We start from the raw sequence: 17,810 nt of genomic DNA on the forward strand, positions 1-17,810 counted from the left end.
ATATACATACCCATGGTCAAATATTATGGCAAGTAGACATGATTAGGGTCAGCAACAGCGCACTTTAAAACCAAGCTAGTTCACTGGTCATTTAATAACATAGAATTTCAACTGCTTACATGATCAAGAAGAAAGGTTAGCTAAGCTTGCTATGCTCATGGTCTAGACATAAGGAGAATTAAAATAATATTTGGAAGTATTTTACTAGAAAACTCAAGTGGTACTGATTGAAAGAATATTTGGTGAATTTCTTTTTTTTTAGTAAATCAGGCAGGGTTCTGGGATGACAGTGGTCTGATGAAGCCTCACAACTCTCTGGGGTGTAGAGAAAAGTCAGTGGTGTTGACATGGCATTGGAAGGCACTGCAGGATGGAGTCAATCATCACGCATTCTCCTTTAGCTCTTCCCACTCTGAACAAAGCTCTAACTGCGAGAAAACTTTTAGGATTCAAATTTTAAACTTTGGAATAGTAATAATAATAATCATAAAATGAGAGTAGTAAGGTGGCTATTATCTATCAAATATCTGCTAAGTACTTCACATGACCTCAAATCCTCTTCATCTTCCTGGAATTACTTCATTTTGTAATTGAGGAAGCAAAGAGGACATGAGATTAAGGATAAGATAGAGAAAATCAGGAGAATAAAAATATTATAGATTTAAAATTCTTTACAATAAGCAGTGGGTAGCCCATTGGGTTTTAAAAGTGATAAAAATCAACAACTTAGGTACTGATTAAGGAAAATACTGTTATATCAAAGAAAAGTATACTATCATTAAAACCTGTTTTTCTGAGGAATAATTCATCTGGGTAACATTTATGACATACTGTTGGAACAATTAGTTTACGAACAGATTGGACGAGCCCAATTTTGTTAAACTATAACAGTGATAACACACACATACACATGCATGTATTTGCACTAAGAGAAGCCTGGAAGGATATTCAATAAAATATTGATGGCACTATTATTTGGGAGCTGGTGGCTCAGTGGTAAAGAACCTGACTGTCAATGCAGGAGACTTTGGGTTCAATCCCTGGGTCAGGAAGATCCCCTGAGGAGGAATTGGCAACCCACTCCAATATTCTTGCCTGGAAATCCCATGGACAGAGGAGCCTGGCAGGCTACACCATGGGTTCACAAAGAACTGGACATGACTGAGTGACTAAACAACAACTATTAGGGGTGGGGTGGGGTTGGGATTCACTGTTAACTCATTTTCTTCTTTGTTCTTTTTTGGATTTTCCAAATTTCCTATAATGAACAGTTCTTACTTATGTCATCAGAAAAAATATGTAAATTATAAGGTTAGAAAAATACTAGGAAAAATATACTTAATTGCTTACGTGGAATAGGGTATGCAAACCGGTCTGGGTGCTTTGTGATGAGGGTGTTCTTTATGTGTCTTCTCCCAACACCATGTGCACCTATGTCATTTTTTAAAAAGTTAAAATTGATAATTGTTAATAATAATTGTAAAATGTTTTGAAGATGAAAATAAGAAAGCCACTTATACAGTCAAACTTACCTAATAGGACTAGTGTTTTCCTTTTGAATGCTGGCAGTTTTACTACTTCTTCATATGTAACAAGATCTAATTGATCAAACACTAAAATGCAAAGGTTTAGAAGGAATATAAATTTACAGAAGGAATAGTTCATGTATATAAATTATAATTTTACTGGCAAAACCAAAATTATAGTAAATTCATGTCTTAAGAAATATGAATCCAACTTATGATATATAGCTCACATGTAATTTAAGTCATATAACCTTTCAGGAGATGATTTTACTTTTAAGCCCATGAAAATGCACTTTAGAACCAGAGGCATCCAAATACATGTTGAGCACATGCATATAAGTCCAATTGTAAAAGATACTGCATATTTTTTCATGCAGTATCCAACAAATCATAAGAGTTCATTCAAAACCACATGCTGTTCATATTTTTGGAATTTTAAGAAATCAGCAATACTAAAAAGAAAAAGTCTCCAGACAGTGACTAACATGAATATAGTGTGAATGCAACTAGAGTTAACCAAGAAAGAGGCCAGCTAGATTATTTCTAGGGATGGATGAGAGATGCATGGACAGCTGGTCTTTAACTTGATGGTTCTTTCTTTCAGCAGAGTTGCTGAAGGTAGCATGCTAGATTCTGTCAAAGTCAAGTTCTGTAAGTATGATTTCACAAACTTTGGAAATGAGCATCTCACAGGTTTTATTGTAACCCAGCTAGCTATCCATTCAATGGAAAGTCTTGGGTGTGTAAGTAGGGGAACATGGTTCCCTGGACTCCTAACTTTGTCAGCCTGTGTGTGGTAAGTTGGGATGGATAGAACCGGAAGAAGCATGAAGCAGTCTGAACTTGAAAACCTTTGCAAAAGGGAGTTCTCTAATCATTACAGACTGAGAAGAAAAGCTTTAAAAATAGCTTTTTGAAACCTGATTCTTAATAAAACTATTACAAAAACTTTCCCAAGAGGATGACCGTTCCTGTTGAAGTTTAAGGTAGTCCGATTCTCACACACATTTGAAAATTCTCACAAGAAGGTTAAAATCATGTATCTGTGTTTCTGTAATATTTTTTTTCTATGTGGTATTACCCAAATGTTGTCAGGCACACACTGAAATTTCTATTCTTTTTTTAAAAAGAACATTGAATAAGGTCTGGATTTTAGAGGGATTGAAATAAATTCCATGAAACTGATTCCATGGTGTAATAGAGGAATCTACAATGCTTCAGTCGATCATTAAGAGAAGCGTCTACTCCCTGAAACAATATGGCCAAATGCTTTTGAATATCAGCTCAGTCCTTAACATTTGTGATCTTCCCAGTAGCAAAGAACCTTAAAATGCAAAATAGGATACTCTGGAATGCAACAGATCAGAAACAAACAAACAGAAGTATCATTCCCAAAATATTAAAAAAGAGAAATAAAATGTTAAAAATAAGGGTTAGTGCATGTTAATGGGTATTTGTGCATTTGTTTTCCTTTGATAACTTGATTGCATAAAGGTTGACTAAAAGACTTTAAAGCATATTTCTCTAGCAACAGCTAAAAACCACAAAATGCTTTCTGTGTTTAGAATGGCAGATTCACAAAATCGAAATGAACAGGAGGTTCTCTGCAGGGCAGAGCTAGCTAGTCATGCTGCAGTGGTAATGGTGATGAAGAGTTGTAAAAATAAAAGCAGGAGAGCAGACGGCATTGCTCTTTATACCTATTGCCCTCTGAGTGCTATGTCCATCAAGAAAAGTATGCTTATGAAAGAGGTCCATCAACAAGCTGATATATTTTAGTATCTAGAAATAATCAAGCATCTCACAAAAAAGCAAGATGTTGACACAGATTTTTCTGAATGGTATATACATCTCTTTCCCTCTATAGAGCCCTAACTCCAATCTTACTGAATTAAGTCATCTTTTTTCAACCACATAAGAATGAGTTAGATATTAACAATCAATACGACAAACAAATGAACAGATGTTACACATCAATATCTTAACCATAAATGAGTAGCATGAAGAGGTTACTCTGGTCTAAATGAAATCACATGGCCACAGGATGGAGAAACAATAAAAGAGGATATTTTCAGATATGACATACAAGGAATATAAGGAGAACACTTCAAGACTGAACTTTTAAAGGTTTTAAGTTGTTTGTTGATTAAAAGAAAGGGACTTAATGAGAGGAAACTGTCAAAAACAAAGAGGCACAGTCACTCAACAGGTTACTTACATGCACAGAGGCCATTGGGAGTAAGACAGCATGAAAAATGTACAGGGGTCATTGAAATATGGCTTTTAATATATTAGTAAAATAAAAGTATAATATGCACAAAAGAAACTTTACCATGCAATATTCTAAACACAAGGCAAATAAATCACATTAAGAAACAAACTCATTTTAATAAAAAAATCCAACAATACCCTTATAATAAGTCAGTGGGTTTTATATACTAGCAAATGCATACAAGTTTTGTCTGGGAATCATTACAAGAAAACTTCTTCAGGGAGTGTAGGTGTGGAAGTCTTTTGCTTTTCATTTTGTCTTTTCTAATCACATGTGCCTATTACTTTTACTATTTAAAAAACAGTCAACAGGGCCACTTTCAGTTGTCTTTAGAGTTCTCGGTATTAAAGAAAACAAAAGTAATAGTTTTTTAAATTCAACAGTACTAATTTGTGGTATAAGCATAATTTAAGCACACCTATGAATGGTATTGTAGAAATCCTCTATAGATTTGTTCATATTTATGTATATAAATGGGGTTTCTCAGGATATTTAAATACCACTGCTCAGGACTTTAACATTAAGAAAAATGAATTAATGAAGACTTTAAGAAAAAAGTTTGTACTAATAACTTGACCTAAAACTGATTTTGGAAGTCCTAGGGCTGCTGAGGAATCCCAATGCCTCAAAGAGTATAGTTCTTCTAGAAGCATGACAATGCTTTTTGTGTCAAATTTGTGACAAAAAATTTTTTATGTGTTACAGAAAATGTCTTTGCTGTAAACTCAAACATAATCAAATCTATTCCCAAGGCTTCAGAAATACAGTCTGGCACATCGTCCTGACTCCTCTGTAAGCTATTCAACATTCAAGACACCTGTAAGTATTTAGGTAACTACTCTCCAGTAGAATCTTTTTCCATAAAAAAACTTAAACATTTATTCCTTGCCTCAGTAGGAAAAGCCACATAGTATCTTCAAATACCAAACCTCCACTTGGATGAGAAATTTAACACAAGTAACACAGGGCCGAGTGCACACACAAATGCCTGCATTGGCCAGGTAACTAATTTGTTTGAGTGAATGGGTCACGTGCAAGGATGGAGCCATGGAGACAATGGATCCTAGAGAATGAGTGTTCATCCAAGAGGGATCTCAACAGTCTAGAGTTGCTAAGGGAGGAAATGGGTCCCATGTTACCACACTCTGTTCCTTCAAGGAAAGGTAGAAACCCAGATTTTATGTTAAATATTTGATTTTCAGTTGATTATTTTAAACACTATGTGTGTATGGAAAAAACAACATCTGTTTATGGGTCACATTCAGCTGACAGACTCCCACTATATAAAGTGAGAAGTAGGCAACAGTTTGAATAGAATTATGCTTTAACTAAACATGTGGAATTTCCGGGTAACAGAAATGGAAATAATTAATTCTAGTATTTTATCATTTCCATCAGTTCTAGGTCTTAATAAAGTTCTCATCTTTCATTTTTACTACAAATATAAACAACTTCAGAATTTAATGATGAGGTTTGGATCCTGCTATCAACAGTTGCAGAATTCTCAGACAGGAAAAAAAAATATGGTCCTTATTTTTTAAAAATTATTTTTCAATGTATAAAAATCAGTTGCACTTCTTTTTAAAATTGAAGTATAGCTGACTAACAATGTTTTAGTTTCAGGTGTATAGCAAAGTGATTCAGTTTATATATATATATTCTTTTTCAGATTCTTTCCCCTTATAGGTTATTACAAAATATTGAGTTCCCTGTGCTATACAGTAGGTCCTTGTCGATTACCTATTTTATATGTAGTAGTGTGTATATGTTAATCCCAATGGTCCTTATTTTACTTTACTGAGGACTATGGGAAGATCCCCTACTGTATTTTACAATCAACTCTTGAATAAATCAGAAAACCTCTTTCAGAAATACAGTTAGATTTGTGGCCTATGAACCCATTTGTCTAGTTCTTGGTATTTAAAAATATGATATTTCAAAGTATTCAAAGCATTTACTTTCCTATTGGAGGTCAATAGTATGTGTTTCTCTCTTAGAGCAATTCTTTATGTCAACAATGCCATGTATTAGGGTAAACTTTCATCATAGCTAAAAGCAGAACAGCTGATAAAATACTTGACTTTCCTTCCTGACAGTTTCATCTCTTATAAAGTCAAGGTAATAAGCAAATGGTTCTTCTGGTCTTTATGATTAACAAAAGCTAAGAGTTGGTTTGTGATGGGAAAGAAACCTGGAGAGAGGTGGCAGATAGGACTTGATGAGGAAGACCACTGCTTAGGAAGATGCTACAGGTAACAAGAAGTGGTGGTGGTCTTTGCTACTCCTTTTAATTTTAAGTTTACAAGATCTTAGATACATCCATGGTTTTGGATAGGAGTGTTGTGTTAAAAGACGACAGAGAAAAAGCAATCCTATTCCATCTCTATGAGGCTCCTGCCTTCTCCATCAGGGGTGATAAAGCCTTCAATATAATGGGCAACGTTTACCAGAGCTAAACCCTTAGATAAGGGACACCGACTGAGTACTTGGCTTCATTAAACGTTACCCATTTGTCAGGGTCAGTGATGAAATAACCCGAGATCCACTGAACTTTAGAATTGGCAAAGAGATCCTTGAGTGACTAAAACCCAGTCTCCTCATTTTGAGGCCCACAGGAGTCAAATGATTTACTTGAGTTGAATGGTTACTCAGGTGTCCTAACTCCTGGTCCTAGCTCAGGCTGGCTATTAAGCTTACAGGTGTGTTGGCAGGCCCACCAAGTACCACCTATGATGAATCAGAGAGAATGGGAACAATGGAAGATCAGTGGCGCCCTGGTGGACAAAGAATGGAAAAAGTGGACTGACCACCAGATGGGATGCTGGTTCTCTGGTAAAATTCCTAAGTGAACTATTCAGTGGATTCTTTGTCAGAATTTAGAGATTCTAGTTTTTCAACTGACTTATTTTTCCTCAGAGTTGAGTTAAAGAGTACTGGCAAACTGGATACTCATCTCTACATGCCCTCTATCAGTACAGTATAAAAAGCTAAGGATGGATTAACAGCCTCATTGGTCATTTCTTTGCTTTTCTAGGTTTAAATTAATTTTAATGCCATCTATATAAAAATTACAAGGTGATACACATATATATGTAATGTCAACAGACCTTTTGAACCTGTTTGAAGCTGATGGAAATCAAGGTGATTATGGAGATTTGGCAATAACCACTGACATTTTGTGTTAAACAACATTCTGCTGATACTATAGTGAATTTCTTCAAGTAGTATTACTTAAGCATTTACAATTAGTTTTAACTACTTATATTTAACTAATCTACTTTAAATATTTCTTCCCTTTATAAAGCAAAAAATGCCATTATTAGACTAGTGTTCTATAGTGGTGCTTAATCAGAGATGATCCATTTTATTGGAATAAAAATATGATGGGAAAGATTCCTTATTTAACTGAACCATTTAAAATTAAGCCATGTGGTCACTCACATTCATTCCACATTATACAGTACTTCAAAGTGTTTACTTTTACTCTCAGATCAAGAAATGAATCATTCAGAGTTTCAAAATAATTTTTCCTGGTAAATGGTAATAAAACATTCTACAGAGGAAATAGCATTTCATATTTGTCAGGAATATTATACCATCAAATTGGGTATGCATGATTGCATTCACTTGATTTTTTTTCTTTTGCTATATATTTGATGTTAGAGTTATTTCTGAAACCTTGGGAACTAGCCTAATGCCCATGTTGGGGCTTGCAATTCCTCAGAAAAAGTTCCTTATAAAAGGAGTCATATTAAGAAGGTATTAAAAGTAAGTAAATCCCACTCTATATCATCATGAAGTTTCTTTAACTTAAGTTACATCCTGTGAGTCTTCTGGGAATTTTACTGCAATGACAGAGCATGGTTTTTTGTATTAATTTCAGTTCTTAGCAAATGAGTGACTATTTTGACTTAAGTTGAATGCAAGCTTCAAAACAGACAAACATACCATGAAGGGCAGGCCAAGATAATGTCCTTGGTCTTTTAGGAGCTAGGAAGTACCGTGAAGGAAGAAGACTAGTGACAGGAACTAATGTCATTTGTGCTCTTTCAAATCAATCACAGCTCTGTTAAGAGTGCACATTTGCCCTGAGGAATGTGTCACAGGGCTATATCCTAGGGCCAGAGAGGAGCCAGGAGTGAGGGTATTTGCTCAAAACCAATCTCAGCAAGAGGTAAGAATCCTGGTGACTTGGCAAGCCCTCAATCTCTCATTTCTCAGGGCAGGACTTAATGTACTGGTTTCTCTGAGTTCCAGAGTTCTGTTTACAAATAGCATTTTCTTCCTATAAAGTAGAGCTCTGTAAAATATTTGGCAAATATAAGCAACATAATAATTGAAGGGGGAGGGGTTTCTTAAAAGTTTTGTAAGCTGATGAAAGATCTCATGTGGTGACATTTTTGGATAGAGAACTCTGAAGACGGAATTGAGGTGTGACATCTACTTTGGTCTTTGAGATGTTTAACCCGTCTTAGTAAGTCGTACTTTTCCCTACCTGCATTGTGCTTTGCCAAATATTTATCTTTGTACTGCTTCTTTTTCTTGCCAAACCAAGTGCAGCTGGCTTGCTGCTCCTGTTTGGTCTTCTCCATGGCAATGCAAGCGACTCGCCTAGCACACAAAGAAAGGGGAAAAGAAAAACCCACAAATGTATAGTTTTATGCTGATAAGAGAGAAAAACCAGTCATTTGAATAATGAATTGCATGAACAAACTCCTCAGAAATGCTTCAAATTATTCAGGTAAAGGTTTGTTCCTCGAAAAGTTCCTAGACATGTTTAAAAAAAAATGCAGGTTTCTAACAAAATAACATTCTATCACTTGAACATATACACGTAACTGATGACACAGATGAGAAGTAAACATAATAGTCATGAAATACAGTGCAATGAGTGTGGGATTTTGAGTTGAGACAAGTCTGATTTGAATCCTGGCTCTCTCAATTATTAGCTTTTATCAATTTAGTGTTAGGTGCTTTTCTGGGAAATTTACATATATTAATTCATTTAATCTTTCTAGCAACATGTGAAATTGTGTCTGTTTTACAGATGAGGGGATCAAAGGACTGACAGGTTAATTAATTTGTCCCATGTATGTGCATGTGCTGTCGCCTCAGTTGTGTCCAACTCTTTGCAACCCCGTGGGCTGTGGCCCACCAGGCTCCTCTGTCCATGGGGATTCTCCAGGCAAGGATACTGGAGTGGGTTGCCATGCCCTCCTCCAGGGGGATCGTCCCAACCCAGGGATCGAACCCAGGTCTCTTGCATTGCAGGCAGATTCTTTACCATCTGAGTCACCAGGGAAGCCCATGAATACTGGAGTGGGTAGCCTATCCCTTCTCCAGGGGATCTTCCTGACCCAGGAATCGAACCAGGCTTCCTGCATGGCAGGTGGATTCATTACCAGCTGAGCTATCTGGGAAACTCAGATACATTTTCATCTTTCTAACAGCATGTGAAATTGTGTCTGTTTTACAGATGAGGGGACCAAAGGACTGAGAGGTTAATTAATTTCTCCTGTGTGTGTGCATGTGCTCTGTCGCTCAGCTGTGTCCAACTCTTTGCAACCCCATGGGCTGTAGCCTACCACGCGCCTCTGTCCGTGGGATTCTCCAGGCAAGAATACTGGACTGGGTTGCCATTTTCCTACTCTAGGGGATCTTCCTGACCCGAGGGATTGAACCTGCATCTCTTGTGTCTCCTGTATTGTCAGGCAGATTCTCTACCACTGCACCACTTGGGAAGCCCCTAATTTGTCCCAATCAAACAGCTTAATAAGCGGGAGAATGAGGACAGTTTGGCATCAGAGCCCATGCTCTTAGGTGGTATATTGTTTTGGCAAGTTCCTTAATTTAGAATCCTAGAAATGTTTAAAAAACGCAGGTTTCTAACAAAATAACATTGTATCACTTGGACATATACATATAACTGATGACACAGAAGAGGAGTAAACATATAGTCATGAAATACAGTGCAATGAGTGTGAGATTTTGAGTTGAGACAAGTCTGATTTGAATCCTTGCTCTCTCAATTGTTAGCTTTTATCAATTTAGTGTTAGGTGTTTTTCCAGGAAATTTACATATATTAATGCAGCTAATCTTTCTATCTCTTGGATGACTGTTGCAAACAATTTCAACAAGAAATGTAAATAATATCTTTATTACAGTAGCAGGCATAGTAGTTGCCTAATAAATGGTACTACTATTATAACATGGAGATTCTAGGTAGGGGGAAAAAAGCTATGATTGAATTCAGTTAGGATTACATTCAGAAAAATCATAATTTTGTTCTACATGATTACAGTATTCAATATTGGTAACATATGCATAAATGTTAATAAGTTGCTCTCTTAGGTTCAATCTAAGCAAGTACTTGCCTTTCAGGATATTGCCAGAGAAGGTTTTGCTTACTTAATGACTTTGCTTGTGGGCCAACATGGGGGTCCCTGAGTGAACCACAAATAAGGAGAATTCAAAATCACTATCAGAATGCCATACAATGCTACTGAAATGATGAATTGTTTTCTAATGAAGTTGTACTGACTTATTCTCCCACTAGCAGTGTAGAGTTCCTTTGTTCCACTTCCATGTCAATATTTGGTATTATCAGTCTGTAATTTTAGCCATCATGGTGGATAAGCAGTGAAATAATACTATTTTAAGTTTGTATTTCACTGATCATTAATGAGATCAAGCACCTTTGCATATGCTTATTGGCTGTTGGAGTTCTTTTTTTGTAAAGTGCCTATTCAAAGACTACTTTCTTATCTAGTTGTCTTTTCCTCATTGATTTGTAGGAAGTCTTTATATATGGCCTGAATATTACACTTTTGTTAGTTATATATGTTACAGGTATCTTCTTCTACTCTGTGGCTTGCCTTTCTAACCTTTTTATAGTACTTGATAAAGATAACATTAGTTTTTAGTCAAATCTAGCAATATTTTCATTTATGGGAAATATTTTTGATATCTTTTTAAGTAAATCCTTCCTTGTCCCTAAAGATATTCTCCAGTATTACCTTCTCAAGAGTTTATAGTTTTGTCTTTCATGTTTTGGTTTTTAATACACCAGAACTGTTTTTTGTATATGATATGAAGTTAGGGGTCAATTTCTCTCATTTCCCGCCCCCCCCCCCAATGGATACTAATCATCCCAGCATAACTTATGGAAAAGTCTATTCATTCCTCACTAGTGACTATATATGAGAGTGTTTAGGGGGTCTCTTCAGTTGGCCTATTTGAGCATTTCTAAGCCCATACCTTATTATCTTAACTACCAAAGCTTTATAGTAAGTCTTGGTATCATTGAGGCAAGTCCTCTCTATTCTTCTAGAAGAGCATCTTGACTATTCCCAATTCTGTGCATTTCCATGAAAACTTTAAAATTAGCTTGTCAATTTCAAAATGGTTGGGAATGAACTGAATCTATTAATCAATTTGGGAGGAATAGATATCTTTGCAATATTAAGTCTTCTAGTTCCTAAATACAGTATGTCTATACATTTATTTAGGTCTTCTTTAATGTCTCAGTAAGTTTTATAATTTGTCCTCTAAATGTCTTGAACAACTTTATTAGATTTGTTCCTAGGTTGTTGATTTAAAAAGATTTTATAAATGGTTTTTAAAAATTTGTAATATTGAAAAATTCAAACATATATAATAATACCATGTAATGAACCCTAAATACCTACAACTCGGCTTCAACATTTATTAACTCATGGGTTATTTTGTGTTATTTACAACCTACCCACCCTAAGATTAGGCTTCCCAGGTGGTGCAGTGATAAATAATCCGCCTGCTAACACAGGAGACACGGGTTTGATCCCTGGCTTGGGAAGATCCCCTGAAGAAGGAAATGACAACCCGCTTCAGGATTCTTGCCTGGAAAATCTCATGGACAGAGGAGCTTGGCGGGCTACAAAGGGCTACATGGGGTCACAAAGAGTTGGACATGACTCAACAATTGAGAATGCACCCTAAGATTATTTTGAAAAAAAAAAAAATCCAACTTTGTATTATTTCCTCCTTAAATATTCTTAAATTCCCTTTAAACCTATAGGTTTCCCCTTCTTCCCCCTCCCCCTTTTCTTCTTGCAATTTATTTGTTGCAGAAACTGGTTGTCTGTCCTACAGTTTCTGATTTCACTCCTGTGGTGTCTTTAATAAGTCCCTCTGTCTTTTGTATTTCTTGCAAACAACTAATTAGATCTAGAGGTCTAATTAAACTTGAGCTTTATTTTTTTTTTTTGCAAGAGTACTTTATAGTATTAGGGTGTTATACAGGGTATTCTTAAAAATTACTTTCTATTTTTTACTGGTAAATAGAAACATAATTCATTTTGTATACTTACTTTAATATCAGCTATCTTGCTAAACTCTCATATTAATTGTAATTGTTTATATATATATTAATAGATTCTTTTGAATTTCTACATAGAATCCTATCACCTGTAATTTTTTTTCCTTTCCAATTATGTTTGCTATAGGTTTATTGTAGATGCTCTCAATCAGGTTAAGGAAGTTCCCTTCAACTTCACAGTCTGTGAGAGTTTTAATTATGAATGGATTTTGGATTTTAACAAATGCTTTTCCTGCATCTAATGATAATGACTTTGTGGATTTTTCTTCTTTAGTCTGTTAATATGGTGGATCGGTTTTTAAATGTTGAACCAACTGTGCATTCCCAGCACAAACTCTACTGGGTCAAGATGTATTATTCTTTTGGTAGATTCAGTTTGCTGAATTTCAGATTCTTTTGCTAGTTTCAGTTTGTTAATATTTTGCTGAGGGTTTTTACATCTGTGTTCATAAGGGATAATAAATACCCATATTCAAAATTTATTGAATTTTTCTATCAGGGTAACGCTGATTCAGGGGTCATGAAATGAGTCAGGAAGCATTCTCTTCTACTTTCTTGAAGAGTCTTTCCTCCATGTCTCTTTCTTTCTCTTGCTCATCGAGGGCTTTATTTGTATTTAATTTTGGTTAGGAGAAAGACATTTATTGGGAAATACCGTAAACTGTCTCTCAGCAACAGTACCAACGTCAATCTCCATATAGTACCTAAGTGGCATACAGAGGAGGCTGATGAAACTTTTGGGAATTCTTCCAGTACAAGCCAATATGTGTTGTTAGTCATAAATACAGCTTCTGTGAGGCATACGCTCTTTAGAAACCTAAACAGAACTGAGACATTTCTGACAGGTTAAGAGACCAAAATAAAAAACATCCTGACCTTGTGAAGCTTATGTTATAGTGTACAGAGTATCTTACAAGAAATGATTTTAAGCTTAAAAAAAGTTCCCCGTAAAAATTTGTGGTGTGGTCATATGTGGTGTAACGAGAGAGGAATGAAACTGATTTTTACCAGGCACTCAGGAAATGAATGTTATTTCTTTTAGCTCTGTAAGTGCAAGGAAACTATTAGAATTTAGGTCAACATGGAGGAAATTTCAAACACATGTTTAACATTTATTGCTGACTTGGATGAGGATCTAGTAGGCAAGGGAAGGGATGACAGATTCAGGGACTCAAATCATATCCAAGGATTAGACTGATGGGCCTTGTCAAGCAAGATGAAATTTACCAAGGATAAAGAAGGTAAGGTATTTGGGTTAAAAAAAATTGATTTCTCATCTGGAGAATGTGAAAAATTTAATTTGGTAGCATCACATCTAAACAAAGCTTTCGGGTTTGGCTGATAGTATTGTTTCAAATTTTTCTCATTAGCATTACATGTCTACCATATGACATTCTAGAGACCAATTCACTTTTCCAACAAGGAATTCTTTTTCCCCTCAGCTGGGAATATCTTCTTGTATCGCCAAAGTCCTACTCAACATCTCAAGGAACATACTGTCCAGTGGGCCTCTTCCTCATTATCCTAGTTAGAATTCCTTTCTCCCTCTATAGTCTTTGCAACTTTACTGAGTTCAGTTTTTCCTGCAGTAAACTAAACATAATATATAAAGTATAAAATTTCAGTTTTGAAATATTATACATCCCATGAAACCATCATCATAATCAAAACAACAAATATTTTCATCATCCCAGGACTTTTCTTATGCCCTTCTGTAATCCCTCCTTCCCTCCTACAGATCCCTAGGAACTAAAGGTTAGTTTTGATTTTCTAGAGTTTTATATAAGGGAATTATAGTATGTTCTCTGTTTTGCCTAGTGCTTTTGAGTTTCACTCATTTTGTTGTGTGTTACCAATAGTTCCTTTCTTTTAACTGCATCCTATTGTATGGATATGCCATAATTTGTTTATCCATTGACCTGTTGATGAAAACATTAAAAAATGTTTACAAATTTAAAAAAATTTAGAAAAGTTTTTTAATTAAAAAATTTTAGAAATTAAAAAAAATTGTAATAGGTGTGTGGCCACTGAGTTTTTGTTAGTGCATTTTTTTTGTCCTTGGAAATTCCTTTAGGTTCTATTTCAAATCTGTTATGCCATTCATCCCTCCCTCCATACTCTGAAGATATTTTTTAAGAATTTTTGTTCAGTCACTCATTTATGTCTGACTCTTTGTGACCCCATGGACTGCAGCATGCCAGGCTTCCCTGTCCTTCACTATCTCCTGGAGTTGGCTCAAACTCATGTCCACTGAGTCAGTGATGCCATCCAACCATCTCATCCTCTGTTGTCCCCTTCTCTTCCTGCCTTCAATTCTTCCTAGCATCAGGGTCTTTTCCAATGAGTTGGCTCTTTACATCAGATGGCGAAAGTATCGGAGCTTCAGCATCAGTCCTTCCAATGAATATTCAGGGTTGATTTCCTTTAGGATTGACTGGTTTGATCTCCTTGCTGTCCAAGGGACTCTCAAGAGTATTCTCCAGCACCACAGTTCGAAGGCATCAATTCTTCTGTGCTCAGCCTTTTTTATTGTCCAGCTCTCACATCCATGCATGACTACTGAAAAAACCATAGCTTTGTCTATATGGACCTTTGTAGGCAAAGTAATGTCTCTGCTTTTTAATATGCTGTCTAGGTTTGTCATTGCTTTTCTTCCAAGGAGCAAGTGTCTTAATTTTCAAGGCTGCAGTCACCATCCACAGTGATTTTGGACCCCAAGAAAATAAACTCTCTCACTGTTTCTGTTGTTTCCCCATCTATTTGCTATGAAGTGATGGGATTGGATGCCATGATCTTCATTTTTTGATGTTGAGTTTTAAGCTAGCTTTTTCACTTTCCTCTTTCACCTTCATCAAGAGGCTCTTTAGTTCCTCTTTGCTTTCTGTCATAAGGGTGGTGCCATGTGTATATCTGAAGTTATGGATATTTCTCCTGGCAATCTTGATTCCAGCTTGTGTTTCATCCAGCCTTGCATTTCACATGATGTACTCTGCATATAAGTTAAATAGCCAGGGTGACAATATACCACCTTGACGTACTCCTTTCCCGATTTGGAACCAGTCTGTTGTTCCATGTCCAGTTCTAACTGTTGCTTCTTGACCTACATATAGGTCTCTTAGGAGGGGTAGGTAAGGTGGTCTGGTATTCCCATTTTCCAGCTTGTTGTAATCTACACAGTCAAAGGCTTTAGCATAGTCAGTAAAGCAGAAGTCGATGTTTTTCTGGAATTCTCTTGCTTTTTCTATGATCCAATGGATGTTGGCAATTTGATCTCTGGTTCCTCTGCCTTTTCTAAATCCAGCTTTAATATCTGGAAGTTTTCGGTTCACATACTGTTGAAGCATAGCTTGAACGATTTTGAGCATTACCTTGCTAGCATGTGAAATGAGTCCAATTGTGTGGTAGTTTGAGCATTCTTTGGGACTGGAATGAAAATGGACCTTTTCCAGTCCTGTGGCCACTGCTGAATTTTCCAAATTTGCTGGCATATTGAGTGTAACACTTTAAAAGCGTCATCTTTTAGGATTTGAAATAACTCAGCTGGAATTCCATCACCTCCACTAGCTTTGTAGTGGCGCTTCCTAAGGCCCACTTGACTTCACATTCCAGGATGTCTGGCTCTAGGTGAGTGATCACACCATCGTGGTTTTCTGGGTCATGAAGATCTATAGTTCTTCTGTGTATTCTTGCCACCTCTTCTTAATATCTTCTGCTTCTGTTAGGTCCTTACCATTTCTGTCCTTTATTGAGCCCATCTTTGCATGAAATGTTCCCTTGGTATCTATAATTTTCTTGAGGAGATCTCTAGTCTTTCCCATTCTATTGTTTTCCTCTATTTGTGTGCACTGATCACTGAGGAAGGCTTTCTTATCTCTCCTTGCTATTTGGAACTCTGCATTCAAATGGGTATATCTTTCCTTTTCTTCTAGCCTTTTGCTTCTCTTCTTGTCTCAACTATTTGTAAGGCCTCCTCAGACAAGCTTTTTGCATTTCTTTTTCTTGGGGATGGTTTTGATGACCGCCTACTGTACAGTGTTACGAACCTTTGTCCATAGTTCTTCAGGCATTGTCTATTAGATCTAATCCCTTGAATCTATTTGTCACTTACACTGTATAATTGTATAGGATTTGATTTAGGTCGTACCTGAATAGCCTAGTGGTTTTCCCTATGTTCTCCCATTTAAGTCTGAATTTTGCAGTAAGGAGTTCATGATCTAAGCCACAGTCAGCTCCCGGCCTTGTTTTTGCTGACTGTACAGAGCTTCTCCATCTTTGGCTGCAAAGAATATAATCAATCTGATTTCTGTATTGACCATCTGGTGATGTCCATGTGTAGAGTCATCTCTTGTGTCATAGGAAGAGGGTGTTTGCTATGACCAGTGCATTCTTTTGGCAAAACTCTGTTAGCCTTTGCCCTGCTTCATTTTGCACTCCATGGCCAAACTTGCCTGTTACTCCAGGTATCTCTTGACTTCCTACTTTTGTATTCCATTCCCCTATGATGAAAAGGACATCTTTTTTTTCTGGTGTGAGTTCCAGAAGGTCTTGTAGGTCTTCATAGAAGCATATTACTGAAAAACCTTGGTCTTCTAATTCCAATTTATGATGCAGGTTTGAGTCTGTTCCTGGTGTCTGTAATTGCTCACTGGTTTCTATGTGCACCTGCGTATTTTGACTTGCTGGTCACTGCCCTGGAGAAAGTCCATGCTGTGGGTGGTCGGGAGGAGCCCTAGGATAAAAGTGCTCTCCTTCAGAGACTTTCATTTGTCTATAACTGATATATGGAAGTATTAGTAAATAAGAAACCTCACATCAAGTGCATAGCTGGACTTTCCCTGGCTGTCCCAGGCTATATGTACCTGGGTGCAAATTTATAGACCAGTGGCCACAATGTTTTCAGGGGAACTTTGTTTTCCTTTTGCTCTGCTCACTGACAAGGCATCCTTCTCTACAGTCCCCTGGTGTGGAAGGGAAGTAAGGGAATGCTTATCAGTTTGCTCTTAATCTAGGGGTATAGCTTTTTGCAGTCCTGACAGTGTGGGATGGGTCTCTTAACTGATTCTCCTACTTCTAGAGGCCTTACTGGGTCTTAACCTTGGTCCTCTGGTAGAGAAGTTCTTAGTAATAGAAATGCCCTCATGGCAAAGTGGACCAATTTGGAACTCTCATTTTTACCGCTCTGATTAATGGCTTTCATATAAAAATTGGTCACTGAGTTCCCCAATACCTTTTCAGGTACTCAGTACTCAGTGCATTTAAGGTAATTTTCAAGAACATATTTTCTGCAGCACTTTTCATTTTTTTCTACCAGGAGGATTGGTCCAGACAATCTAGTCTACCATTATAGGAAATAGGAAGCAAATCTGCTTTTCCACTATCATTTCTTTCCTTTTTTTTTCCACTGTCATTTCTCAGGCTTCCCCCAGAGGACTTAAGAGTTCTAAGTATTGGTGAGACATAATTTATACAAATGATCTGACCAGGGAGAAGAGGTCTAGAATCTACATAAATATTTTCGAGAGACATTCATAAATGGCAACATTCAAGAACACATTTTGTAAAATGTAAATATCAGTGCTAACATAATAACATCACTAGCAAAAAGGACTTAGACATCACTGTCCTCTCACTAATACTTAAACTGTTTTTTGAAGA

At 36.5% G+C, this 17,810-nt stretch overlaps 1 protein-coding gene and 1 long non-coding RNA gene across 9 annotated transcripts in view; one reads left to right on the forward strand and one right to left on the reverse strand.

Moving 5' to 3' along the window:
- CASK (calcium/calmodulin dependent serine protein kinase) overlaps positions 1–17,810 on the reverse strand; it is a 369,874-nt gene that overhangs the window by 14,040 nt on the left and 338,024 nt on the right. For all 8 annotated transcript variants that reach the window (XM_065915191.1, XM_065915189.1, XM_065915187.1 and 5 more), the window contains 3 exons: positions 8,294–8,409; positions 1,533–1,613; positions 1,351–1,431 (listed from right to left, as the gene is read on the reverse strand). In XM_065915191.1, coding sequence (XP_065771263.1) covers positions 1,351–1,431; positions 1,533–1,613; positions 8,294–8,409 — 278 coding nt within the window. The remainder of the gene's footprint in view (positions 1–1,350; positions 1,432–1,532; positions 1,614–8,293; positions 8,410–17,810) is intronic.
- LOC136153399 (uncharacterized) overlaps positions 4,241–17,810 on the forward strand; it is a 103,429-nt gene continuing 89,859 nt past the window's right edge. The window contains exon 1 of the long non-coding RNA XR_010660393.1: positions 4,241–4,617. This is a non-coding gene — a long non-coding RNA (uncharacterized lncRNA). The remainder of the gene's footprint in view (positions 4,618–17,810) is intronic.

The sequence above is a fragment of the Muntiacus reevesi genome, chromosome X (assembly GCF_963930625.1).
Source record: "Muntiacus reevesi chromosome X, mMunRee1.1, whole genome shotgun sequence".
NCBI lineage: Eukaryota > Metazoa > Chordata > Mammalia > Artiodactyla > Cervidae > Muntiacus > Muntiacus reevesi.